The sequence below is a fragment of the Littorina saxatilis genome, linkage group LG3 (genome assembly GCF_037325665.1).
Source record: "Littorina saxatilis isolate snail1 linkage group LG3, US_GU_Lsax_2.0, whole genome shotgun sequence".
Classification (NCBI taxonomy): Eukaryota; Metazoa; Mollusca; class Gastropoda; order Littorinimorpha; family Littorinidae; genus Littorina; species Littorina saxatilis.
In genome coordinates, this window is record NC_090247.1 from 67356124 (window position 1) to 67382206 (window position 26083).

At 43.0% G+C, this 26083-nt stretch overlaps 2 protein-coding genes across 2 annotated transcripts in view; both read right to left on the reverse strand.

The window, feature by feature from the left end:
• Positions 1-646: 646 nt before the first annotated feature.
• The window catches only part of LOC138961029 (uncharacterized), a 47025-nt gene continuing 21588 nt past the window's right edge, over positions 647-26083 (reverse strand). Inside the window, exons 2-3 of the mRNA XM_070332631.1 lie at positions 7558-7782; positions 647-913 (exon numbers count right to left, since the gene is read on the reverse strand). Coding sequence (XP_070188732.1) covers positions 731-913; positions 7558-7782 — 408 coding nt within the window. The 3' untranslated portion in view covers positions 647-730. The remainder of the gene's footprint in view (positions 914-7557; positions 7783-26083) is intronic.
• The window catches only part of LOC138960973 (putative nuclease HARBI1), a 25439-nt gene continuing 18847 nt past the window's right edge, over positions 19492-26083 (reverse strand). The window contains exon 3 of the mRNA XM_070332598.1: positions 19492-19515. Coding sequence (XP_070188699.1) covers positions 19492-19515 — 24 coding nt within the window. The remainder of the gene's footprint in view (positions 19516-26083) is intronic.

Sequence of the window (26083 nt, forward strand, 5' to 3'; positions counted from 1 at the left end):
CTTGACATAAACAATGTGTTGTTTGTGGGATATATACTCTTAAATCTTCATTAGTTACAGTAACGATTCGTAGGACGACCATGTGCGTCGATCATACAACGCTAAAGAGACTCGATCGATGCTGTTATTGGCCTGATTTGTGTCCTCATCTTTTCTATACAAGACTGCCCAACCTTTGAGCCAAATTACAAGGTAAAAAGAATACATGATGGAAACATGTTTGTTGAAACTCAAAGACATCACATAAAGAATCCTCATTAAGTCATATTTTTGACAGTATACACACACATGTACACTTAATCATTCATCATAGAAAGGAATATGTTTTATACATCATAAAAGTTTGCGTGATTACAAAGCCAAGACATTTATTGAACACATGTGCATGCACGTACGCATGATTGTACAAACACAGACACACAGACACAGCCACAGCCACACATGTACATACATACACACACACACACACACACACACACACACACACACACACACACACACACATGCACACACACACACACACGCACACACGCACACACACACACACACACACGCACACACACACACACACACACACACGCACGCGCTCACAAACACCTGCACCCTCCAACCTCCCACACATACCTCCCCTAACCTCCCACCCCACCCTAGCTCATCCTCACACACATGGACACACCCCAAAGTCAACCCATCAGAGTCAGTCAGTCCACACCTACAACAGGAAGTGACGTCATCTCTCCCCGTACTCCGATTGGTCGACGCACTTGATGATCATGGCGGCGTACCAGCGGTTAAGTAGAACATCCATGCGCGCGCCGGTACAGCACGTGCGAGGCACGTGATCAGGATCCTGGTTGCTAGTACTCACCACTGAGCCCGCCTGGTAGCACAGTTTCTGTACGCTGGTCCGCGGCTGAGTGTGTCAGAGAGTGAGAGAGAGAGAGAGAGAACAAAGTGAGAAATTAGTAGCAAGAACAAGAACAAGAACAACAAGTCGCGTAAGGCGAAAATACAACATTTAGTCAAGCTCAGTCGAACTCACAGAATGAAACTGAACGCAATGCAATTTTTCAGCAAGTCCGGCCTTCGTCGAAGATTGTTTGACCAAAATTTCAATCAATTTGATTGAAAAATGAGGGTGTGAGAGTGCCGCCTCAACTTTTACAAAAAGCCGGATATGACGTCATGAAAGGTATTTATCGAAAAAAAGAAAAAAAGTCCGGGGATATCATTCCCAGGAACTTTCATGTCAAATTTTATAAAGATCGGTCCAGTAGTTTGGTCTGAATCGCTCTACACACACACACGCACAGACAGACACACACACACACACACACACGCACACACACACACACACACACACACACACACACACATACATACTCCACGACCCTCGTCTCGATTCCCCCTCTATGTCAAAACTTGACTAAATGTAAAAAAAACTTGACTAAAATAATGTAACAAAAACAAGAAAAACAAGAACAAGAATGTATTCCGCCATATATTATAAAAGCCATTGGCATTTGTTCTGGTGTGGATAACAATCATACACCCATACTCAAGAACAAATACTTGATTTTCTGCCTTTACAAAACAGTAGTTTACCTTCAGGCCGTCTCATATTTACTAAAACGACATTGCACAAAGACATGCAAAGATCAAACATTAGTTTTAACATCATGTACCGTGCTCAAATACAATACAAAATTAATATCACTTCTCGACTAGCAGAATGCAGAGGACCAAAAATAGATAACAAGGTTAGGAAATAGAAGCAAGGCTAGCTGAGTGTAAAGACACTAAGAGAGAGAACAAGGTTAGAAATTAGTAGCAAGAACAAGAACAAGACCAAAAACAAGAAAAAAAGAAAAAGAACAAATATTTGATTGTGTCATGTCTTTACAAAACAATAGTTTACCTTCACGTCGTCTCGCATTTACAAAAAAGACATTGCACAACGACATGCAAAGATCAACCATTCGTTTTAAACATCGTGTATCTTACTTTAATACAACACAAAATATCACTTCTCGTCTGAAAATAACAAACAAACAGAGGCAAACAGAGAGTAGAGGCATTACACAGGGAGCAAGATTAGAAATTAGTAGCAAGGCTAGCTGAGTATAGAAGCACAAAGAGAGACCTACACACCCTTGTCAACGAACACAAACTGAAACCCCATGAGTTTTTAGATAAACATTGCACGCTTCAATGGAAGCCAGCATACACCCTGTGTCTCTCAATACATAAGGCTGAAATAGGACATCTGTTTTGAAAACTTCATCCCCTCTCCTCCTTCCCACCCCTGAACCCTCTCTCCCACCGACCCCCCCCCCCCCCCCCCCACGCCCAACAACCAAAGCGCCTACAACACCTATCACATAGCTCTATTCAAACAAGGCTAAATCACATACACCGCCCTCCTACCTGAACTTAAGTTCCCCATTCTGATATATTATTTTAGCAAGTTATATTTAATATTCTTATTTGGCTAATAATTATATTTATGTTTCTAGTTACGTATTTATTTACTTATTCAGCCAGTTCTTTATTACATTATTTTGGCATTATCCAAAAGTCTAAAAAATATTTTACATAAATAAAAAGCAAATAAGCCTACAAAACCGCTCCACTTCAACTATATTTCGCGTACACTATGGCAACAACCCCAACAAAATCTTTACTTCCATCCCCATTTTGAAATATCGCAACAACAGACTTCCAGATCTATAACACGATCATATGTGTTCTCTGTTTGCATGTCTGTCCAGTGTCTTGTCCCCCCATAAAGCATATCAACACTACCTGTCCCAAGATAGGCCAATTGGTTCTAAGAGGACGTTAAAACTAATTATCATCACAAAGAGAGAAATGTTAGAAATTAGTAGCCAGGCTAGCAGAGTGTAAAGGCACTAACAGAGCAAGGTTAGAAATTAGTAGCAAGGCTAGCAGAGTATAGAGACAATAAGATATATAACAAGGTTAGAAATTGGAAGCAAGCAGGATGGAGAGAAATAACAAGGTTAGCTATTAGTAGCAATTAGGGCCAGCGGATAAAAGGTACACATTTGTTTACGACTTGCTTTCCCGCCCGGTAGCACAGTGTATTTGTTTTTGCCCACGGATGCGTTTGAGTTACGGAGAGGCAACAAGGTTAACAAGTCGCGTAAGGCGAAAATACAACATTTAGTCAAGTAGCTGTCGAACTCACAGAATGAAACTGAACGCAATGCCATTTTTCAGCAAGACCGTATACTCGTAGCATCGTCAGTCCACCGCGCACGGCAAAGGCAGTGAAATTGACAAGAAGAGCGGGGTAGTACTTGCGCTGAGAAGGATAGCACGCTTTTCTGTACCACTCTTCGTTTTAACTTTCTGAGCGTGTTTTTAATCCAAACATATCATATCTATATGTTTTTGGAATCAGGAACCGACAAGGAATAAGATGAAAGTGTTTTTAAATTGATTTCGACAATTTAATTTTGATAATAATTTTTATATTTTTAATTTTCAGAGCTTGTTTTTAATCCAAATATAACATATGTATATGTTTTTGGAATCAGAAAATGATGGGGAATAAGATGAACGTAAATTTGGATCGTTTTATAAATTTTTATTTTTATTTTAAATTTTCAGATTTTTAATGACCAAAGTCATTAATTAATTTTTAAGCCACCAAGCTGAAATGCAATACCGAAGTCCGGGCTTTGTCGAAGATTACTTGACCCAAATTTTAACCAATTTGGTTGAAAAATGAGAGCGTGACAGTGCCTCCTCAACTTTCACGAAAAGCCGGATATGACGTCATAAAAGACATTTATCGAAAAAATGAAAATAACGTCTGGGGATTTCATACCCAGGAACTCTCATGTCAAATTTTATAAAGATCGGTCCAGTAGTTTAGTCTGAATCGCTCTACACACACACACACGCACAGACACCACGACCCTCGTCTCGATTCCCCCCTCGATGTTAAAACATTTAGTCATAACTTGACTAAATGTAAAAACTAGCAGCAATTGGCATTTGGCGAGGGCAGGCATAATGCAGAGTTATCGGCAGAAGGAGACATGTGAATCAGGGTTTGGAATTAGTGATAGTTTGGGTTCCTGGTAGCACAGGGTGTATTTGGGAGAGTGATAGAGAGAAATCAGGGTTTGGAATTAGTGATAGTTTGGGTTCCTGGTAGCACAGGGTGTACTTGGGAGAGTGATAGAGAGAAATCAGGGTTAGAAATTAGTGATAGTTTGGGTTCCTGGTAGCACAGGGTGTATGTGGGAGAGTGATAGAGAGAAAACAGAGTTAGAAATTAGTGATGGTTTGGGTTCCTGGTAGCACAGGGTGTATGTGGGAGAGTGATAGAGAGAAAACAGAGTTAGAAATTAGCGATGGTTTGGGTTCCTGGTAGCACAGGGCTGTTTGTGGGAGAGTGATAGAGATATGATGTAATTTTACTTTCGTTGTTTCGAGGAACCTATAAAATGACGCCCAATGGAAAAATTGCAGGCATACATTAAACAATTGTCCTTTCAAAATGATACCAGATGAGAAAATTGTAACGACTACGATCTGTCCCATGACAGAAAATGCTGGTATCGGTGAACTGTGATGCATTAAGCACAGAAGGAGAAATCAAATAACTACAACATTGGTGATACAATGACGATGAAAACATTAACTACGATGACGGTGACAACTATGTTAAGAACAGAAGAAAAAGAAAAAGAAGACAACTATGGTTTCATCTCGGATACCTTTACATGGCGACAAGAAGATGTCAGTGAGCGTTTGTTATAACGGGACGGAAATCACACATGAAAGTCCATGAAGAGAGGATAGAAAACCAGTCCACCGATCAATCTTCATGAACATCCCAAACTAAAGCTTTAAGCATAATTCCAATCATCATTCAATGGCTATATTTTGGACTGAAAAGTCACCTTATCAAATGATCTATTTAGCGTCAAAATATAGGTTTTAGTTTCGCTCCTACTCACTCAGGGATGGCCAAATCTCAACATTTTAACTCGCCAGCCGGGAGAGTAACTTCAAGAAAGTCACTCGCCCGCCAGAATTTTTGCTGGCCCGGGACATACCACGCAACAAATTATGAGCGTTAGATTTCTTTACACAATTAAAACAGCTTTCACACACACACAGGAGCCTCGTTTTTGTTCCACTAGGGCATGGCGATGATTTTGCAGACGACAGAAGTTTCTTCACCTGCAGTGTTTATATGGCTTTAAAACTCGAAAATGCAACCAAACGTTTTGCATTTGACCAGAATGTTCACTGGCCAGCCGGGTGAGCTGCCAGGCGGTTTCTAATAGCCCGGCTGAATTTTTACTCGCCCCTGGCAATCGGGCGGACGATTTGGCTATTCCTGTCGCGGATGAAAGGAAAACAATTATTTAAATTCTCAGCATCATTCCATGATTATTTATATCTTTCGCTAACAAATCCTCGAACAAAATCATCAAATTATTGTCAAGATCTAGAATTCAATTTCGCATAAGTCCCTCTCCTTCAAGAAAGACAAATAGTCAACATAACAATTTCATTTTCATCATAATTTTTTCTCCAATGAATACTTCTTTTGCTAATAAATCCTCGAATCAAACCATCTAATATTGTCAAAATCTAGATGTTTTTCGCATCCCCGCCTTCCTTCCGAGAAAAACAATTAGTCAAATATGACATCATCATCATCATCATCATTCGATTACTATTTCATTAGCTGTCATGTCACCGAATCAAATCATGTAATTAGTGTGAAAATCCACATGTTTTAGTTTCGCATCCAAATCTAAGGCCCACCCAAGAAAGACAATTAGTCGATGACTATTTCATCAGCTGACATGTCACCTAATCAAATCATGAAGTGAGTGTGAAAATCCATATGTTTTAGCTTCGCATCCGAATATAAGGCCCACCCAAGAAAGATAATTAGTCGATGACTATTACATTAATGGACAATTAAGTCACCGAATCAAATCATGAAATTAGCGTGAAGATCTATATGTTTTAGCTTCGCATCCAAATCTAAGGCCAACCCAAGAAAGACAATTCGTCGATGACTATTTCATTAGCTGACAAATCACCGAATCAAATCATCAAACTAGCGTGACGATCTATAGGTTTTAATTTCACAACCACTTCCAAGGCCCACCCAAGAAAGATAATTAGCGGATACCAGTAGAGGCGTCAAGACCCCGCCCTGTCCTTTAAACGACGAAAGGAGGATCGATCGGGGAGAAAAATTAGAAATCCAGCCAGTGACTGATAGATGGGTAATCAATGATCCTCCTTCACTCTCGGCTCTCGGAGAGTAATTGTAATGCTTATCGCTCGGAATGAAAAAGTAAAAGTAGCAATGAAAAGTGAAAACAATGCGCTGCACGCTTTCTTGGCCGAGCCGAAGAAATTAGCGGGGTTTTACGACTACTGAAGAAGAAGAAGAACAAGAACAAGAACAAGAACAAGCAGAAGAAGAAGACGATGATGATGATGACACGCGCGACGATGACATCGATGAAGGAGCAGAACAAGAGGAGAAAGACGAAGAGGACGAAGAGGAAAAGGTGGGGGAAAAACAGAACAAAGATTCATCATGAAAGATAAGGAGGATAATGATTTTATAAAGTCCTGTGAGGTTACCCTAATGGAAGTTCGGGCTTCTTTCTCACGCGGGAAAGCGAGCTTCAACAGCGCTACCCATTTTCAAATTTTCTTTTTCCTTCATGCGTGTATTCGTGTATCCAAGCTCTGCGACTTTCGCTGAGAACTGGAGTTATTCATCGTGTGCATGCGAGCGCAAGGGGGTGTTCGGACACCGAGGAGAGACTACACGAAGTGAACTCTGGGAAATAAATCCCTCGCCGAACGTGGTCTTCGAACCCACGCCGATCGCGACACACAGCTGGTTAGTGAAGCCAACTCCGCCCAAGGGCGAGAAATAGAAAACAAGGTTAGACAAAGTAACCTATATGAAGAGTAAAGAATTTAAGATATTGCTTTTGGGCGACAGATACAAAACAAATAAGGTAAAGCAAACAGATATAAAAAAAGAAGAGTAAAATAATTAGATGAACTTGCTCCACAAACATGGTCAAATGAAGGGACATGACAGTTTGGCAAAGCAGTTGGACTTTACGCTAGACTGGTGTAATTGCAGTTATAAAAACTGATGTAAAAGACCTGAATAATTGTTTAATCTTTCTTTTTTTTTGTTTTTGTTTTTATGTTGTGTGTGTCTCTTTTTACATTAAAAACAATTCATATGGTAATTTATTCATTTTGAACAGTTTACTTTTATTCATTTTTTGTTTTTTTTATTTGTTTAATTGAGGGCGTTGACCTTTAAACACATGTCTTTCTTTCACGGTTTAATTGTGTACAAATTGTATTGATCAATTTATTCATTTTGTGTTCTTGTTGTTGGTTTGCTTTTGACAGAAAACTATACGAGAAAAACAACAACAATAACAACAACAAAAACACCACCTCCACCACCGCCACCACCACCACCAACAACAACGACAACAGGCTATCACTCACCATACACACGAACTGAAACCCCAAGGCCTCATCCACAGGAATGACGGCAATCGTCTCCGAGCCATTGCAGCACCCTGCCTTGGCGCACGGGTAAGGCATCTTGTAGTTAGCGGAAGCGTATCCCAGAGTGCCCCTGCAGCAGCCATCTTTCTGCGTCATATCCGTCGCCGTGGAGGTCGTAGGATTGCTCCCCGATGGCATGGCGGTTCTTGTTAGTGCCAGCGGCTGTGAAATGAACGAAAAGAAGAGAGAAGTGTTATTTTGGAAGTTAGACCGTTTCAATACAAATCAAAATTGAATCAGCGTAGGTGCAAGAAGAGGGGAAACTACTGCCATGAATACCAACTCTTGAACTGTCATCTTCCAGGTTTGTGTGTGCAATAAAATCTCGAGGGTCAAAGCGCTGAGGCAAAAGGTCGAGGGTCAAAATGTCGAGGTTGACAGAAGTTCGAGTGCAACAAAAAGTCGACAGCAAAAGATCAAGGCGACGAAAGTTCGAGCTGCCTTTTTGTGTGTGCAGTACAATCCGTTTTATTGATTTTTTTCTTCTTGGAAATATCTCGCATTCGTCATGGACTTTGCTTATTCCATACGCAATAGAAATGATATGCGTTGTATGTGTGGGTTGTGTGTTCAACATATACAAAGAAGTATCGAATTTAAGTAACACATTTAAACTGGAGCCAGAGAGACAGAGAGAGACAGAGAGAGGGATGGAGGTAAGGAGGCAGGGAGGGAGGTAGGGAGGGAAGCAGGGAAGCAGGGGTGCATGCAAGGAGAGAGAGAGAGAAAGAGAGAGAAAGAGAGAGGTATAAGGAGGGAGGGAGGGAGGGAGGGAGGGAAGGAGGGAGGGAGGGAAGGAAACAGGGAAGCAGGGGTGCATGCAAGGAGCGTTTGTTTGTTTGTTTGTTTGTTTGTTTGTTTGCTTAACGCCCAGCCGACCACGAAGGGCCATATCAGGGCGGTGCTGCTTTGACATATAACGTGCGCCACACACAAGACAGAAGTCGCAGCACAGGCTTCATGTCTCACCCAGTCACAGTATTCTGACACCGGACCAACCAGTCCCAGCACTAACCCCATAATGCCAGACGCCAGGCGGAGCAGCCACTAGATTACCAATTTTAAAGTCGTAGGTAATGCAAGGAGAGAGAGAGAGAAAGAGAGAGGTATAAGGAGGGAGGGAGGGAGGGAGGGAGGGATGGAGGGAAGCAGGGAAGAAGGGGTGCATGCAAGGAGAGAGAGAGAGAAAGTGAAAGTGAGAGTGATAGAGAGAGAGGGAGACAGAAAGTCCGACAGAGAGAGGGAATTAAGACAGACATACAGACAGACATACAGACTTACACATATAATGTATGAAAGGGGGGGGGGAGATTTGTGAACCCAGGAACTTTGCTGCTTGACAGAAACACATTTTGCACTGAATTTTTCTCAATATAAAATATTCTCTACTCTTTTAAAAATGTTCAACAACAATGTCTAATTGGCACACATGCCATTAGCATCGACTTCAAAAGCTTGAAGGGACATGTGCATCCTAAATTAAATCCAAATGGACCGTAGATTTTCAATGAAAGTAGCATGGAGGCTACACTAATTGGCTCAGATTGCGACCTTCTTGCCAAAATTTGATCACAGTGGGAAGACGTAATGATCACGTGCAGTTGTTTACACACTCTCTCCCAGCCATTTTGTTTTGCACAATCTTCAGATCAATGGTAATTTCTCTCCGTTTTTCTCTCGTTTCTTCCTCAGACACTTTCCTTGCCCTTTGAAAAAAATTGTTTTAAGTCGTGTGCATGCAGAGCCAAGATTGTGTTTCACAATAAAGTGGTAGAAAGAAAACAACGACAGGGGCGCTGAAAGAAAGAGAGAACGGATAAAAGGAAGGAAGGATGGTGATGACAGCGAAAGAGTAGCTCAGTGGGTAGAGTACTGGATTTGTGATCCTGAGGTCGCAGTTTCGATTTTCGGCAAGGACGGACAACGGTCAACTTTATGTGCAGACTCAGAGACGGTATCCATGTCCCATCCCCGTGTCACCATAGTGGCACGTAAAAGACCTCGGTCATACTGCTATAAGTGCAGGTGGCTGACTGCACCTGAAACACGCACACACCCTTGGTAGCGCGACTCTTTGTTGCTGCTAGCTTTGCGCTGGGAGGAAGCGACCCGAACTTCCAAGCATGGGGATAATAGTAAATGAAATGAAATGAGAAAGAAGATAGAAAGAAAGAACGGATAAAAGGGAAGCAGGGATAGTTATAACAACGAACGATAGAAGAAGGAACAAAAGAAAGAAAGAAAGTAAAAAAGGATTACAGGAGAAAGACATTTAAAACAAAACTAAAAGAAAAACAAAGTCAAGAAAGAAAGAAAGAAAGAAAGAAAAAAGAAAAAAAGAAAGAAAGAACGAAAAATAAAAAGTAAAATAAGTAAAAAGGGATCAAAAGAGAAAGGAAACAAAGAAAGAAAGAAAACTGCCGCTGGCTGTATTTTTCACAACACAAAAAAATACTGAAAATGTCAGACTTAAAGTTGAAAAGATAACACCAAGCGGAAAAAAAAAGAGAGACACAACACAAAGTAGCGGACACTAACAACAGAACACACAAAAAAAAGACACACACAAAAATGGGTGGAAAGGGACTGTCGTGTGCTGTCTGTTTTCTCGCCGCGTGGCACTGTTTTCATTTCACGGTCAATAAACAGCCACGAGGTCAGAGACAACGGAAACCGTCAGCTGAAAAGCTAGACTTTTGTTGTTGCTGAATTTGTGTGTGTGTGTGTGTGTGTGTGTGTGTGTGTGTGTGTGTGTGTGTGTGTGTGTGTGTGTGTGTGTGTGTGGGTGTGGGTGCAACTGTTGCAAATCTGCTGCAGGTTCAAAGGCACACTCCTTCCTGTAAAAAAAACCCCAAACCCAGTTGGGCTGACTATCTCAGAACCGCTCAGGCTTTTACATGAGATAAAGCCCGTTACTAATTGAGCACGAAGTCGACTTAGCGAAGCTTCGCGAAGTCTATATACCGAAAATACGCAGCTACAGCAATGTACTTTTTAGCCTTCTTCGCTTCGCAAGTTTTGACATGCGAAGCTACGCCGTAGCTCTGCGACGAAGTTTAATTTTTTTTTGTTTTTTTTTGTTAGAAGAGTGTGTTTTTATTTAAGATGGACGTAGACATCACAGTCAAAAGAGCAGAGTGCATTCCCTTGGACTTTGCGAAGCTATGCTGAAAGTATTTCAATTAAGGGACGAATTCTCGTTCCGGAAGCTTCGCGAAGTGAGCTTCGCGAAGTCGACTTCGTCCAATTAAGGACAGGCTTAAGGCTATGTCCCGTTGGTTTATTAAGGACAGGCTTAAGGCTATGTCCCGTTGGTTTATTAAGGACAGGCTTAAGGCTATGTCCCGTTGGTTTATTAAGGACAGGCTTAAGGCTATGTCCCGTTGGTCTATTAAGGACAGGATTAAGGCTATGTCCCGTTGGTTTATTAAGGACAGGCTTAAGGCTATGTCCCGTTGGTTAATTAAGGACAGGCTTAAGGCTATGTCCCGTTGGTTTATTAAGGACAGGCTTAAGGCTATGTCCCGTTGGTTTATTAAGGACAGGCTTAAGGCTATGTCCCGTTGGTTTATTAAGGACAGGCTTAAGGCTATGTCCCGTTGGTTTATTAAGGACAGGCTTAAGGCTATGTCCCGTTGGTTTATTAAGGACAGGCTTAAGGCTATGTCCCGTTGGTTTATTTGCCTCAGTATTTCCGACTTTTCCACAAACCCATACAAAAACCGAGAGAGTTATTTCCCAGCGTAGTCTTTTGTTGCAGTTGTATTGCAAGTGTAACTGTGTCTTCCTCCACGTGTTGATAATCTTGAGTGTCACAATAGACCCGGTGTAGGATCCGGTCCGGTCCCCCCTCTGAAGTAGTCCCCCGGGGGACCAATTCGTGGCAAAAACTGCACTATAATGGTCCCCCCTTAGACATCCAGCCTCGTTTTTCTTAGGCATTCAAGCCATTTTCAATCTATATCTTCGTCCGGTATTATGTAGTGCACAGACAGCAATCTCTTTGTTTGACTATATAAAATAGATCTGATTTATAATGCCGTTCAAAAGAAAAATCACATGAAATAAAATGAATAATAAATAAATACTGATAAGAAGAAATGAAACCAGTCTCTGATTCTTTCCTTTCTTTTCTCTGAAATTGCTGGTAACATTACTAACATTGTAACAAGAAAAACGAGGCTGGATGTCTAAGGGGGGACCATTATAGAGCAGTTTTTGCCACGAATTGGTCCCCCGGGGGACTACTTCAGAGGGGGGACCGGACCGGATCCTACACCGGTCTGGCTGTTAATCTGGATAAGAGCATGCATCCACTGAGACACGAACAAACAACCAAAAGACTGAATGCGTCCTTCGCAGAGTGGTTTTTTGTTTGTTTTTGTTGTTATTGTTCTTTGCTTATTGATTTAGTTCATGACACAGATGTCCTTTATGAGCTCAATTCAGTGTCAGATCCCCACTCTACATCAAAGGCAACCATCCTGTAGATTTTTGGTATCCGTCAAAATGGAAGGATGTTATCAAGTGCATGAAACACTGGAATAACTGTTGGAGGCAAAGCAAGTGAACATGATTAAGTGTGTTTGGGCGAAGTTAATAGCCCTGCAAAATTCTGCCTTGTGAACGAACAGGTTGACAAGATCATACCAGGAAACAACTAGTCAGACCAGGGCGGGGATGTAGCTCAGTCGGTAGCGCGCTGGATTTGTATCCAGTTGGCCGCTGTCAGCGTGAGTTCGTCCCCACGTTCGGCGAGAGATTTATTTCTCAGAGTCAACTTTGTGTGCAGACTCTCATCGGTGTCCGAACACCCCCGTGTGTACACGCAAGCACAAGACCAAGTGCGCACGAAAAAGATCCTGTAATCCATGTCCGAGTTCGGTGGGTTATAGAAACACGAAAATACCCAGCATGCTTCCTCCGAAAGCGGCGTATGGCTGCCTAAATGGCGGGGTAAAAACGGTGATACACGTAAAAGCCGTGGGAGTTTCAGCCCATGAACGAACAAACAAACAAACGAACTAGTCAGACCCGATAGCGGACAGGCGCACTGGCCTTGTGGATAAGACATCGGCCTCTTATGCGGACGGTTGAGGGTTCAAATCCCGGCCGCATCTGGTGGGTTAAGGGTGGAGATTTTCCGATCTCCAAGGTCAACTTATGTGCAGACCTGTTAGTGCCTTACCCCCCATCGTCTGTACACGCAAGCCCAAGGCCACTTACGTACGGGAAATATACTGTAATCCATGACGAAAATAATCAGCATGCATCCCCCGAGAACAGAGTATGGCTGCCTAAATCGCGGGGAATAAAATGGTCATACACGTAAAAATCCACTTGTGCATAAACCACGAGCTGACGTGGAAGTTTCAGCCCATGAACGCAGAAGACAAAGAACCGATAACAAACAGATATCTCAAGAACTTACAGATGTCTGTCCAGCGGCCATAGAACGTTTGAGCTTTAACTTGCTCAGTGCTCAAGGCCGGCTGCAGCTGTGAAAGGGAGATTACTGCCTCATCCTGTCATACTCGCATTCATGATAAAAGCCTTAACGGATCTATTGGGATTTACAAAATAATCTACTGGAGAAGGATCTAGGATGGTTCTTTACTCAACGGTCTGGGGTAAAAACCCTTGTATGGTGTTTATCGCACTGCATTCCCGCTCAGCCTTGTGACGAAGGAGCAACATCGGTGCTGAGGAGAACTAAATATGAATAAGGCCTGCTTCTTTTACCAAGTACATCGCCAGCTGAAGGATTTCGTTTGGCTTTTTTAAAAATAAAATATAATTTTTTTTTAAAGTTATCGCGCTACATTTTATTTTCATTCTTATTTTAATTTTGTGTATCCTTGCAGCGTCACGTCTGTTCATTTTTTATGTTGATCGTAACAGCCAAGCCTGCTGCTGCAACGTTCGGATAAACCCAGTAATGATGGCTTCAGATGTGAGAGGAAGGATTTAAGAAGGACACACAAAAACAGACAGACAAACAGAACCGTCTTAATCTTCCCAAGAAGCTATACAAACGTCTGAAGGAGTTGATTTTGAAGGTTAAAAAAAGTGGCTTTAGTTTCGGAGAGCTGTCAACGAATGATAATGGCATATGTACAAACAAAGCAGTGTACATCAATACGACCACCCCCACCCACCCGACTAACCATTCCCCACCCATGCACCCACCCACCGAACAAACTGATACGGTATCCATGGCTGAGGTGCACTAGAGAGTTACCAACCCGGTGGGAGCCAGCCGTGGAGTACCGGCACGGTTGGCCTAGTGGTAAGGCGTCCGCCCCGTGATCGGGAGGTCGTGGGTTCGAACCCCGGCCGGGTCATACCTAAGACTTTAAAATTGGCAATCTAGTGGCTGCTCCGCCTGGCGTCTGGCATTATGGGGTTAGTGCTAGGACTGGTTGGTCCGGTGTCAGAATAATGTGACTGAGTGAGACACGAAGCCTGTGCTGCGACTTCTGTCTTGTGTGTGGCGCACGTTATATGTCAAAGCAGCACCGCCCTGATATGGCCCTTCGTGGTCGGTTGGGCATTAAGCAAACAAACAAACAAACAAACAAACAGCCGTGGAGTTGGATTGGTTGAAATTGAGATTTACTGATAGAACTCTGTCACGCGTTTGAATGATGTACGCGCACTCACTTCATAAATTCACTACCGATAGTATTCGCAATGAATCGCTCTCCTCTATATAAGATTACTTTAAAGTTAAGTGCAGTGTATGGATGTTTATTTTGCGGTAAATAAACCAGCGCACCAGGGACGAATGTGTGTACATGCCATCAAAGTCCATACTCTCAAGGACACACACACACACCCCCCCCCCCACACACACATCCCCCCCACACACATATATATATATATACACGCACACACATACATGCCCCCCCTCTCCACAAACATGTCCCCCATACACACCCTTTCACATCTTTTTGCTCCCCTTGCATTCTCAAGAACTAGGTACACACAAGCAGTAAGTAGCAGCAGTCATCCAGATCAAAAAGGCATTCACTGAGACGCAGCCCTGCCCTACGTTTCTTTGCAAGAGCTGCCCTCGGTAGTCGCTTTCTGTGCTTGGGAAACGACATGCTTCTGTGCGAGGGGGTTCAAGATGGCGGACGACTGTCAGCCAATGAGCGATGCGATCGAGTCTGACAGACGAAACAGGCATTGATTACAAGCGAAGGAATTGTTGATGACATCGTTGTAGAATACGATCGTTATTGGAAATATTTACAGTCAAAGTTTTCTTCAAAAAGATCTAGAGTTAAAATACTTTTTCATCATCCCTTAACTGGTGCAATTTATGCGCTAGAACCGTCGTATTAAAGAAAGTATCGTCGTCGAAAAGAAACCCAAACACTAGGGCCGCCATATTCGTTTTCCTGCGCACTAGGTTTTGAGACGGTGCGGCGGCGTTGACAGCTTGCGTACTCGGTGGGAAAAGGGTTTCTTAGGCACGGCGTTGAACGTTCTGGAACGTCTTAGAGGGCTGTCATACAGGCGACTCAGTCGTGGCGATTCAGTCGTCGCGATTCAGTCTTTGGCCGATCGCACATCACATCGTAGGCCATGACCCGTCAAACTATGAACGATAGACGAACGATTGACGAACGATAACTCCACGCGAGCGGGGCGGAAGTGCCGTGTCACGGCAAACGCGCTTTGCGAGAGCAGACGCTAAATGTTCGAACGTCGCTCTACCTTTCTGAAAAATTCCTTTCAGCATTACGCCTTTGCAAGAAATAAAGTTCGCAGACAGCTGCAATTAATGTTTTCCGACCGCTGTACACGCCTAAAACGTCTCCTTTATATCTGAGTAAAAAACTGTTCTTCCAAAAAGTTTTGAATCGACGAAAAGACGCTGTACGCCGCTGTCCGCCATTATTTTACGTCACGGCGTCTAGGCCGCAGCAACGCGTTCTGATTGGCTCTGTTGGCCGGCTCTGCCCCTGCGATTGACCGACGACTGGATCGCAGGAATAGAACATGTTCTAAACCTCAAAGCTACGAGGGAATCGCATGAGACTGAGTCGCAGACTTTGTCGTAGCTGTTTTCTACGACTGAGTCGGCTGTGTGACAGGGTAAATCACGCGACTCAGTCGCATGTGTGACAGCCCTCTTAGGGGCTCCGCTCACAGCAGGACCGACGACGCACTGCAGATTATCCCAGCCCGCTACACGTTGCATGAAAGGAAAACAGGCCAAGTACTCGTCATAATCCCTATCGCGGCATAAATAATAGGCCGTGCGTAGTCTGTGCCGCTGAAACTGCCCAGGTATATTCTGCCCATTACGCTGCGAAACGGCCTGCTGCTCTCTTCAGACAGATTTCAATTGCAGACGTCCAGCGGGACGCGACGGGCCACCAGACGCATTGCCGAGCGACCGCATTAGCGTCCTGAAAGCCTGCTCCTTTGGGGGCCACTCCCAGAACACCGCGCCTTTTGCGACTGGCGAGCTTTTAACACCGGGCTAAACTCAATATGCTTTTTGTCTCCGGTCCTATTGAAGTCTATTATCTTGAGATTGGAGGAAGGAGGGCGGGGGTGGGGGGTGGGGGGTGGATAGGTTGTGACTGGGGGATGGGGTTGGGGGAGGGAGGGAGGGGGGTTCGTATTTTCGCAGTTTTAGTCCAGGAAGCATGCGTGCTGGTTTCTCAAGATGGTAGAGTTGGGGAGGTTGTTGGGTGGTGTAGTTTTGTGGGGAGGGGTGGGGAGGCAGGGCTGATTCCCGGGGTTCCGGAAGCAACCCCCCCTCCCTTTATCCGGCAAATGGTATCCAAGGAGATGGAAACAAAGACACATTTCTGTTTGTCTTGCATTCAGATAATAAAGTCGTATTACATTGAATTGAATTGAATTGAATTGGATTGAATTGAATTGAATTGGATTGGATTGGATTAGATTGAAATTGGATTGAATTGAATTGGATTGAATTGAATTGGATTGAATTGGATTGGATTGAATTGGATTGGATTGGATTGAATTGAATTGAATTGAATTGAATTGAATTGAATTGAATTGAATTGAATTGAATTGAATTGAATTGAATTGGATTGGATTGGATTGGATTGGATTGAATTGAATTGAATTGAATTGAATTGAATTGAATTGGATTGGATTGGATTGAATTGAATTGAATTGAATTGAATTGAATTGAATTGAATTGAATTGAATTAATACGCCTTTCAAATGCTATATTTCAACAGCGGGACTGGAGGTGGGGATGGGGTTTAGTTCGGTAGGTTAATGTTCACTATACTTACTTTCTCTGAGTGCTGAAATTTTCTCCGTGCAGCCAAAGCATAAGAGAGGGAGAGAAAATAGTGGAAGACAAAACATTCATAAAAAAAAAGAAGATGAATCCTTCTATGTCTACGTTCTTTCCTGGTATAATTCTACTCCATTTCCTGTCAATCAATTTCACGAAGGATAAATTGTATCTTATTTATTCTTGTGCGAAAGTTGAGAAATGGCACCTGCCTAAGGACACAGACAATTACCGGCACCAGGCAGTTTACGTTGATTAAGGTAGACACCGGGCACTGAGTAGACAATTTTGAACTCTGTGTGTATGTGTGTGTGTGTGTGTGTGTGTGTGTGTGTGTGTGTGTGTGTGTGTGTGTGTGTGTGTGTGTGTGTTTTCCCAAGATCGAGGAAGATATATCGGCATAAGATTCACACACACACACACACACACACACACACACACACACACACACACACACACACACACACACACACACACACACAGGCATATACGCACACACACACATGTATTTACTATTCACATACACACACACACACACACACACACACACACACACACACACACACACACACACACACACACAAACATGCCTTCACACAACCAAAGACTCCTACAAACATGCACACGCACATAATCCTTTCATTTAATGGGAACCAAATACTATATAATAAATATCCTCTTTCGCTTCTCCCCCCATCCCGGCTCTCGCTTCCCCCCTCCCCCCCCCCTTCTTTCCATTACCTTCCAGGGCCGGACCAAGTTCGTTTGAGGGGGGGGGGGGGTTCCAACTGAAGGCAGGGGTCCAAAGTCCACATTTTTTTTTCTCTGAGAGGTACATTGGATGGCCAGGGGGGGGGGGTTCCGGAACCCCAGGAACCCCCCCTCAGATCCGGCCCTGCCTTCACCCTATCTTTCCACACCCCCCACCCCCGCAACAAACAAAAAAAAACAAAAAACAAAAAACCTCTCGGACAACTTCTCCTGTTGCAATATCGATAAATCACAGCACGGTAAACTGACCCCTGGCAATAAAACACGACGGCGCGTCTCCATTTCCTTTGGCTGGCAAGCGAGAGTTTGATTTCCGCCTCTCTCGGCATCACGAGTCGTAAATAAAGACGCCATTTGTCGCTACACAGGGCCCGCACAATTCTCCTCTTGCTAAACTCTCGTCAGGCGAGACTTGGCGCATCCGCGTCGCTCCTAACAATCAAAATACACAAATGGCTGCCTGCCCAGTTTTTATTTGTGACATTAGTTTTGTTTTGTATGAAGTACAGAAGTCTGTCTGTCTTTTATAGGCCTCTTTTAAGGACTAGCTGCCGTCGCAAGGAAGGATTTTGTTTCCTTTGCATTACTAGGACTATATACGATCGGTGGGTCTTAGCGTTATAAATCGCTGACTCTGTTTGTTGATGTCGTCGTCGTTGTTGTTGTTGTGTTGTTGTTGTTTTTGTTGTTGTTGTTGTTGTTGTTGTTGTTGTTAAATACGAATCAGAAATTATATCTGAATAAGAAAACTGATTTGTTAAGAGCATTTTACTGGTTGTATGAGCATTTTACTGGTTGTATGAGCATTTTACTGGTTGTATGAGCATACTTTTTGTTTGCTACCTGTTCAGAAATGTCTGTTTAAAATATATATGCATTTTTACCATTTTGGTAGCATGTGTTAAAGTAACACCCCCTCCCCCCTCCTTCTTTTACAATCAAGATTAACTTCGCAACCAACATTATACATTACGCAATTTATGAACAGTTAAAACAAAACAAACATGCACCATGCACCATCGTGCAACAATATGTTTTTTTTAAATGTATGGATCGTTTCTGGTTCTTATTGGACTACAGTTTAAAAGCAACGAAAATGAATCACTTGCGATACGTACAAAATTAATCACAAAAGAGTATGAGCCCTTCTGTGTCTATTTTCTTTCCTGGTACTATTCCACTCCCTTTGCCGCCACCACCAGGGAGGTCGTGAGTTCGAATCCCGGTCGCTGCCGCCTGGTGGGTTAAGAGTGGAGATTTTTACGATCTCCCAGGTCAACTTATGTGCAGACCTGCTAGTGACTTAACCCCCTTCGTGTGTACACGCAAGAACAAGACCAAGTGCGCACGGAAAAGGTCCTGTATTAATCCATGTCAGAGTTCGGTGGGTTATAGAAACACGAAAATACCCAGCATGCCTCCCCCGAAATCGGCGTATGCTGCCTGAATGGCGGGGTAAAAACGGTCATAAACGTAAAAATCCACTCGTGCTAAAAACATGAGTGAACGTGGGACTCTAAGCCAATGAACAAAGAAGAAGAAGAAGCTACCACCAGAAGTGGATCCAACTATCTCATTCACTTGTGATACCACTCAATCTTCTTGACAAAAGACAGACAGACTTCTGCACTTCATGCAAAACTATCTCGTAGTTTGCCTCAATGTGGCGAATTTCTGTCACCGGGTACGGCACATCAGATATATAGTACCAAGCTTACCCAGTAAGCTACACATCCTTCCAATCTGTATCTTGCAGCAAATTGTGTAGGTAATTGGGTACATGACAAGCACATCCCGTGTTAGTACTACGCTGACGGAACCCCCGTGGGCTGCAATGAGTAGATCAAGTAAGTACACTGTTGCTGAGATTGGGGCAAAATCAATTGTCTCGGTGAGATGACTGAACTGTACTGTGAGCCACGTTTCTTCTCGGACGCTGCATGAATACTGCTGGACACTTTAGTAAAAAATAAATAAATAAAAAGGAACAGAAACAGAAGAAAAAAAACCCACAGAATTACGAAGAAAGTTTCAGTGTGTGTGTGTGTGTGTGTGTGTGTGTGTGTGTGTGTGTGTGTGTGTGTGTGTGTGTGTGTGTGTGTGTGTGTACATGCGGCGTGATTGCGTGGTTGAGTGCGTATGTGCCTGCACGCCTGTGTTCGTGTGTGCATGTGAGTGTTTGTGTGTGTGTATATGTGGGAGTGTGTGTGTGTGTGGGTGTGTGTGTGCGTGCGTGTGCGTGCGTGTGCGTGTGTGTGCGTGTCAATGCGTGCGTGCGTGCGTGTGCGTGCGTGCGTGTGTGTGCGTTCGTGCGTGCGTGCGTGCGAGGGCGTGCATGTGAGTGTATGTGCGTGCGTATGTGTGTGTGTGTGTGTGTGTGTGTGTAGGCCTATTTGTGTGTGTGGCAAGAAACTCCCCAGGCAGTACTACAGTCACCCCCCTCTATGGTCTCAGCAGTAGATCGAGTACATCGACGTGAAGACTGTCCAGACACAAATCAATTGTCTCGGTGAGATGACTGAATGACCCGCTCGCCGAGACCTCTCCACAAGACTAGCTCTAGGTGAAGAAGAATAAGCTTCTGTTTTCTACTAACAGTTTTCGGAATTCAGAAATGTTGAAATGAAGGAACAAACAACATTATGATTTTTTTAAATCTGTGAATTTTGAATAATACAAAATTAGGTAAGTTACTGGAACGTTTAGCCAGGCACAAGGAAACATTAAAGTTACTTGTTTGGGACGCTCATCAAAACGTTTGTGTGTGAAGTACTTGCACAAGTTGTCAAGTGTTGATTATTAATTAGCATTAAACGGAAAGTGCTCGTGTGTGTGTGTGTGTGTGTGTGTGTGTGTGTTTGTGTGTGTGTGTGTGTGTGTTGTGTTTGTGTTTGTGTGTGCGTGTGTGTGTATATATGTGTGTGTGTATATATGTGTGTGTGTATATATGTGTGTGTGTATATATGTGTGTGTGTATATATGTGTGTGGGTATATATGTGTGTGTGTATATATATATATGTGTGTGTGTGTGTGTGTGTGTGTGTGTGTGTGTGTGTGTGTGTGTGTGTGTGTGTGTGTGTGTGTGTGTGTGTGTGTGTGTGTAGCTGACCGTGTCTTTGTGACTGTGTCTGTGCATGTGCATGTGCGCATTAGGACGCAGGTGTCACGCTCAACATAGAACCGCAATTAACTACTTCAGGGCGAAAGAGGAGACAACCATAGAAAACCGGAAATTGGATTATTGGGAAGAGTGTGTTTATTGTGTGAGCGCATGGGCATTTCCGAATCAATGAAAATGAAATAACAGAGCAGCAAAAATAAAACCTTTTACAATGTTCTGCGCTTATGTAGTGCCAAATGGTTCACGGGTATCGATTTGTGTGCATGGTGTTGTTTATTCTCTGTTCAGACCGTCCCATATCTAGTCAAACGTGGTTGCTTTTATAGACGCTCTATTTTTGTAAGGGAGGTGTGTGTGTGTGTGTGTGTGTGTGTGTGTGTGTGTGTGTGTGTGTTTGTGTATGTGTGTGTGTGTGTGTGTGTGTGTGTGTGTGTGTTTCTTCGTGTGTGTTTGTGTATGCGTGCGTGTGTGTGTGTGTGTGTGTGTGTGTGTGTGTGTGTGTGTGTGTGTGTGTGTGTGTGTATGAGTGTGTCACGTGTGTGTGTGTGTGTGTGTGTGTGTGTGTGTGTGTGTTTCTTCGTGTGTGTTTGTGTATGCGTGCGTGCGTGCGTGCTTGTGTGGATGGCAAAACAAACCAGACTGACATAATACCTTTTTTTCTTCTTCTTCTTTTCCTATAGCGGTTTAATGTTTCTAGTTAGCAAACTTTCCGAAACTATGTCGTGACACGTTTCGTCTTTTTCGGATCAAAACAGATCACTTGAGACAATGAACATCTTAAAATACGAGCTAAGATTTCGATCTGAACGCTTGGAGAATTTTCCAAATAGCATCACATGTCTCCTCCGCTGCCATCAAAAAACGAAAGAAAAAAAGAAGAACAAAAATATTGTGATAAAAGACCCATCTCCATGGTACAACACAAAACTAAAACAAAAAAAATAAAAATCGAAAAGTTACACAAAATGTATCTAAAAAAAAGGGGAAATAGCATTTCAACGTGTAAAGCTTTCTAACGACCAGCACTTCGCCGAGCTGTAAAAGCTAAACGACTTGACGCACATCTTTTTGGAACGAGTAGAACTTAAAGCGATTCTCTCCGAGTCAAGAAATGGGGGTGAGGGAGGGGGAGGGGGTGGTGGGGGACAGGCAGGGTGTTATATTACAAAGGTCTTTGCGTACGTTAAACGATCCTGCGTTTATTTATCGACATGCCAATGTACGATATATGGCCCGAGGAATGGATACAGAATCCCACACATCGTATGCACACAATCTCTATAAAGCGGCGAATCGCTTATCCTGTGCCAAGGATCCAAAGGTCTATATTGCACGGATCGACACATCAATATGGCAATGATCAACACCAATATAGTAAGGATCCACGCATCAATATGGCACTGATCAACACCAATATAGCAAGGATCCACGCATCAATATGGCAATAATCAACACCAATATAGCAAGGATCCACGCATCAATATGGCAATGATCAACATCAATATAGCAAGGATCCACGCATCAATATGGCACTGATCAATACCAATATAGCAAGAATCCACGCATCAATATGGCAATAATAAACACTAATATAGCAAGGATCCACTCATCAATATGGAAATGATCAACATCAATATAGCAAGGATCCACGCGTTAATATGGCACTGATCAACACCAATATAGGAAGGATCCACGCATCAAAATGGCAATGATCAACACCAATATAGCAAGGATCCACGCATCAATATGGCAATACTCAACACACCAATATACTAGCAAGGATCCACGCATCAATATAGCAATGGCCAAAGCGTCTATATGGGAAACATCAGCACTTCTAAGCGTCACAGATTAATACGTCTTCGTTGCAAAGATCAAAAGGTGTATGTGCTTAAAGCCATATGTACTCGATGACTATACACGCTAATTGCTTTACCAACAGCTGGAGACAGACTAAATTAAGTTCCCTGCAAAATATTGTGGTCTAGGACCCCTTAAATGTTGAGATATTTGAATTTTCATTTTGATCTGGATCGTCCTATTTATAGATTTGGCAACACATGTAACGTTGATGCAAGGGAGAGAACACCGCGGCTTTGTTGACATCCTCACTTTTTCAGAGGCTAGAACAAGCTGTAATGCATGTATTATGGTCCGCGCATGGTGACGTATCATCATTATATGGTCTTATGGTGCGTTTGACATCGATTGTGGGCAAACTACACTTTGTAAACACGGGAGTGCGTTAGTATGCCTTTAAGAAAAAAAAGATTACGTGGCAAAGTTTGCGTATCCATGACCGAAAAAACAATACGTGTGTGTGGCAAAGATCAGACATGTAAAAACTATGGCATAAAAACAAAACGTCTATATGGCACCGACCAAAGCGTCTTTGTTGAAAAGTCTAAAGCATCATTATGGCTGGATTGAAAAAGACGTATGTATACGACCAAAACGTCTTTGTTGGAAAGTCTAAAGCATCATTATGGCTGGATTGAAAAGGACGTATGTATACGCATTGAAGCCAAAATAGCCACCGTACTATAAGAAATACAAGAAACAGAAGTCGAGATAGTGTCCGTCTGAGATATTCCTTCAAAAACTTAATGAAAATTCCTATACTGTACGTGCTGAGCACAGCTTTACATACATTTCGGTAAAAGCAAACACTTCTAGACAAACATCTCCTTAACTCATTGTCTCCCAGGTACGTACGGATATATCCGTACCCACTCATATGGCTCTATCTGACCAGGTACGGATATATCCGCTCAGATTTCGGTCGCTTTCTGTAACGTCGATCTAACGCCTGCATTACAGCGTGTTGATACAGTTACTACACAATTACTACAATTCTGAGTGACTTGCCGCAGCACAGTTGGTCTCGGCTAACACAAACTTGGTCAACATTGATGGGGTAGAAAGAGTTAAAGGGGTATCTAAGAAAAAAAGGTCCTCAGATCGATTCTAAAGTTAAACTCGCACTATAAGAGTCTGCGTTCCAAAAACAATGCTATCGCGCAGGAGAACTGCGTACACTTTGCAAAACAAAGTATTTTAAAAGCTTCATTAAATGTATACAGTACAACACGCAAAGAAATTTGTGTTGGGTAACTTCCACTGAGTTACTTTCCTTGTTTGTGTGAGTCATGCTTGTTACGAGTCGGCAGCGTCATAGAGGGCCGGTGTAACACGAGAAAATTACTCCCACGAGATTTTTACTCCGGAGTAAAAATTTCGTACGAAAATGTTACTCCCTTTACGAAAAAAGTACTCCCCCAATACACGAGAAAATTACTCCCCAAGACAGGTGAGTTCCGAGTAAACATTTCGTACAAAAAATGTTACTCCCCTGACGAATAAATAACGAATAAATGACTTCACCCTAGCACGACCAATATAACTTCCGGGCCATGCCAGGTGCACGAAATTTTTACTCCCTTGTCCCCTTGGTGGTGGAAGGGGTGGAAGGAGGGTAGCCCGTTTTTCAACTTAGAAAAAGTTAGACTTTGAGTTAGAGTTAGAAAAAGTGTGAAATAGCTCATAACACAGTCTCGGGTTAGGGTTAGCATCCACTCACAAAAATTACACGTCACTCACATGGCATGCACGCCTTTTGCAGAATCAGTGACGCCACTTGCACACATGCACAAACAGACAGACACACGCCGTTATACTCTGATTCTATGCAATGCATTTCCAAAAATATGATGAAATTTGTTTTTCCTCGGATATCCGGAGTCTCCTGATAAGAAAAACCTCGAATATAAGAAAGCAAAATTAATTTTTCTTGGACTTTCTTACAAGCCCTTTGTTCTTGACCTCACTAGGTGAAGGGTCATTCGCATCATCACGCACGAATTTGTGTGCATCACAATTATTATCAGTCTAGTGTTTGCTAGTGAATTATATTTATCGAGAAAATCTCGATAGCAATTTCAAGGAAAAGCTACATCAGCCACGAATAATGTAACAATTGTCATGTTACATTATTCGTAAGCAATTGTAACAATTGTTACATTATTCTTTTTTTGTTACATTATTCGTTGTATCAATTATCCCTTCGCCCGCATCCCATTTTCGCGTACGAGATTTTTACTGGAAGTAAAAAAAAATGGGGAGTAACAATTTTGTGGAGGGAGTAATTTTCTTTAGCCTTGGGGAGTTCTTTTCTCGTACGAAAGGTTTACTCGGAGTAAGAATTTCGTGTTACAACGGTCGAATCCTTTTTGATTCCAACACCGGAGAGAAACAGCGCTTTGAAGCGCATTCACACTGTTTGATTTTATCAATTACCATACTTGTGGTGCGATTTCGAGCAAATCGTGCAGTGTGCTTCTAGATTATGGTAGAGTGGATTCCGCAGCTTCTTCAGATTAATCCAGTTTGCCAGAAACTTCCACCCCCCCCCCCCCCCCCAACAAAAAAACACAAAAAACAAGAAAAAAACCACCGGTCAGATCTATAGTGTTTGTTTGTTTGTTTGTTTGTTTGTTTGTTTGCCTAACGCCCAGCCGACCACGAAGGGCCATATCAGGGCGGTGCTGCTTTGACATATAACGTGCGCCACACACAAGACAGAAGTCGCAGCACAGGCTTCATGTCTCACCCAGTCACATTATTCTGACACCGGACCAACCAGTCCTAGCACTAACCCCATAATGCCAGACGCCAGGCGGAGCAGCCACTAGATTGCCAATTTAAAGTCTTAGGTATGACCCGGCCGGGGTTCGAACCCACGACCTCCCGATCACGGGGCGGACGCCTTACCACTAGGCCCACCTTGCCGGTATCTATAGTGTAATTCCTTTTGAAAGGTGCAAAGGGCACACTGACCTTTTCCTCTCTTTTATTCCCATGTTTCTATCAGCGATTTACGATTATGAACTTATCTATTTTTGTGGGCGGTCGTTTCGGATTACCTCCTTTCAGTGTCGTCGATAAAAACTTCGTCAACTTTCAACACGAGTCTCCCGAGACTGCTATTCGTGTTTCACGACGTGAGCCGGAACGAGCCGATGCACTTAGGGTCAAATGGATTAAAATTGTTTACTCCCTTTTGCGGTTGTGTGTGTGTGTGTGTGTGTGCGTGTGTGTGAGTGTGTGTGTGCGTGGTTGTGTGCGTGCGTGTGCTACTGTGTGTGCATGTGTGCGAGTACGAGGAAGAGAGAGAGAGAGAGAGTGAGTGAGAAAGAGAGAGAGAGAGAGAAAGAGAGAGAGAGAGAAGAGAGAGAGAGAGAGACAGACAGACAGACAGACAGACAGACAGAGAGAC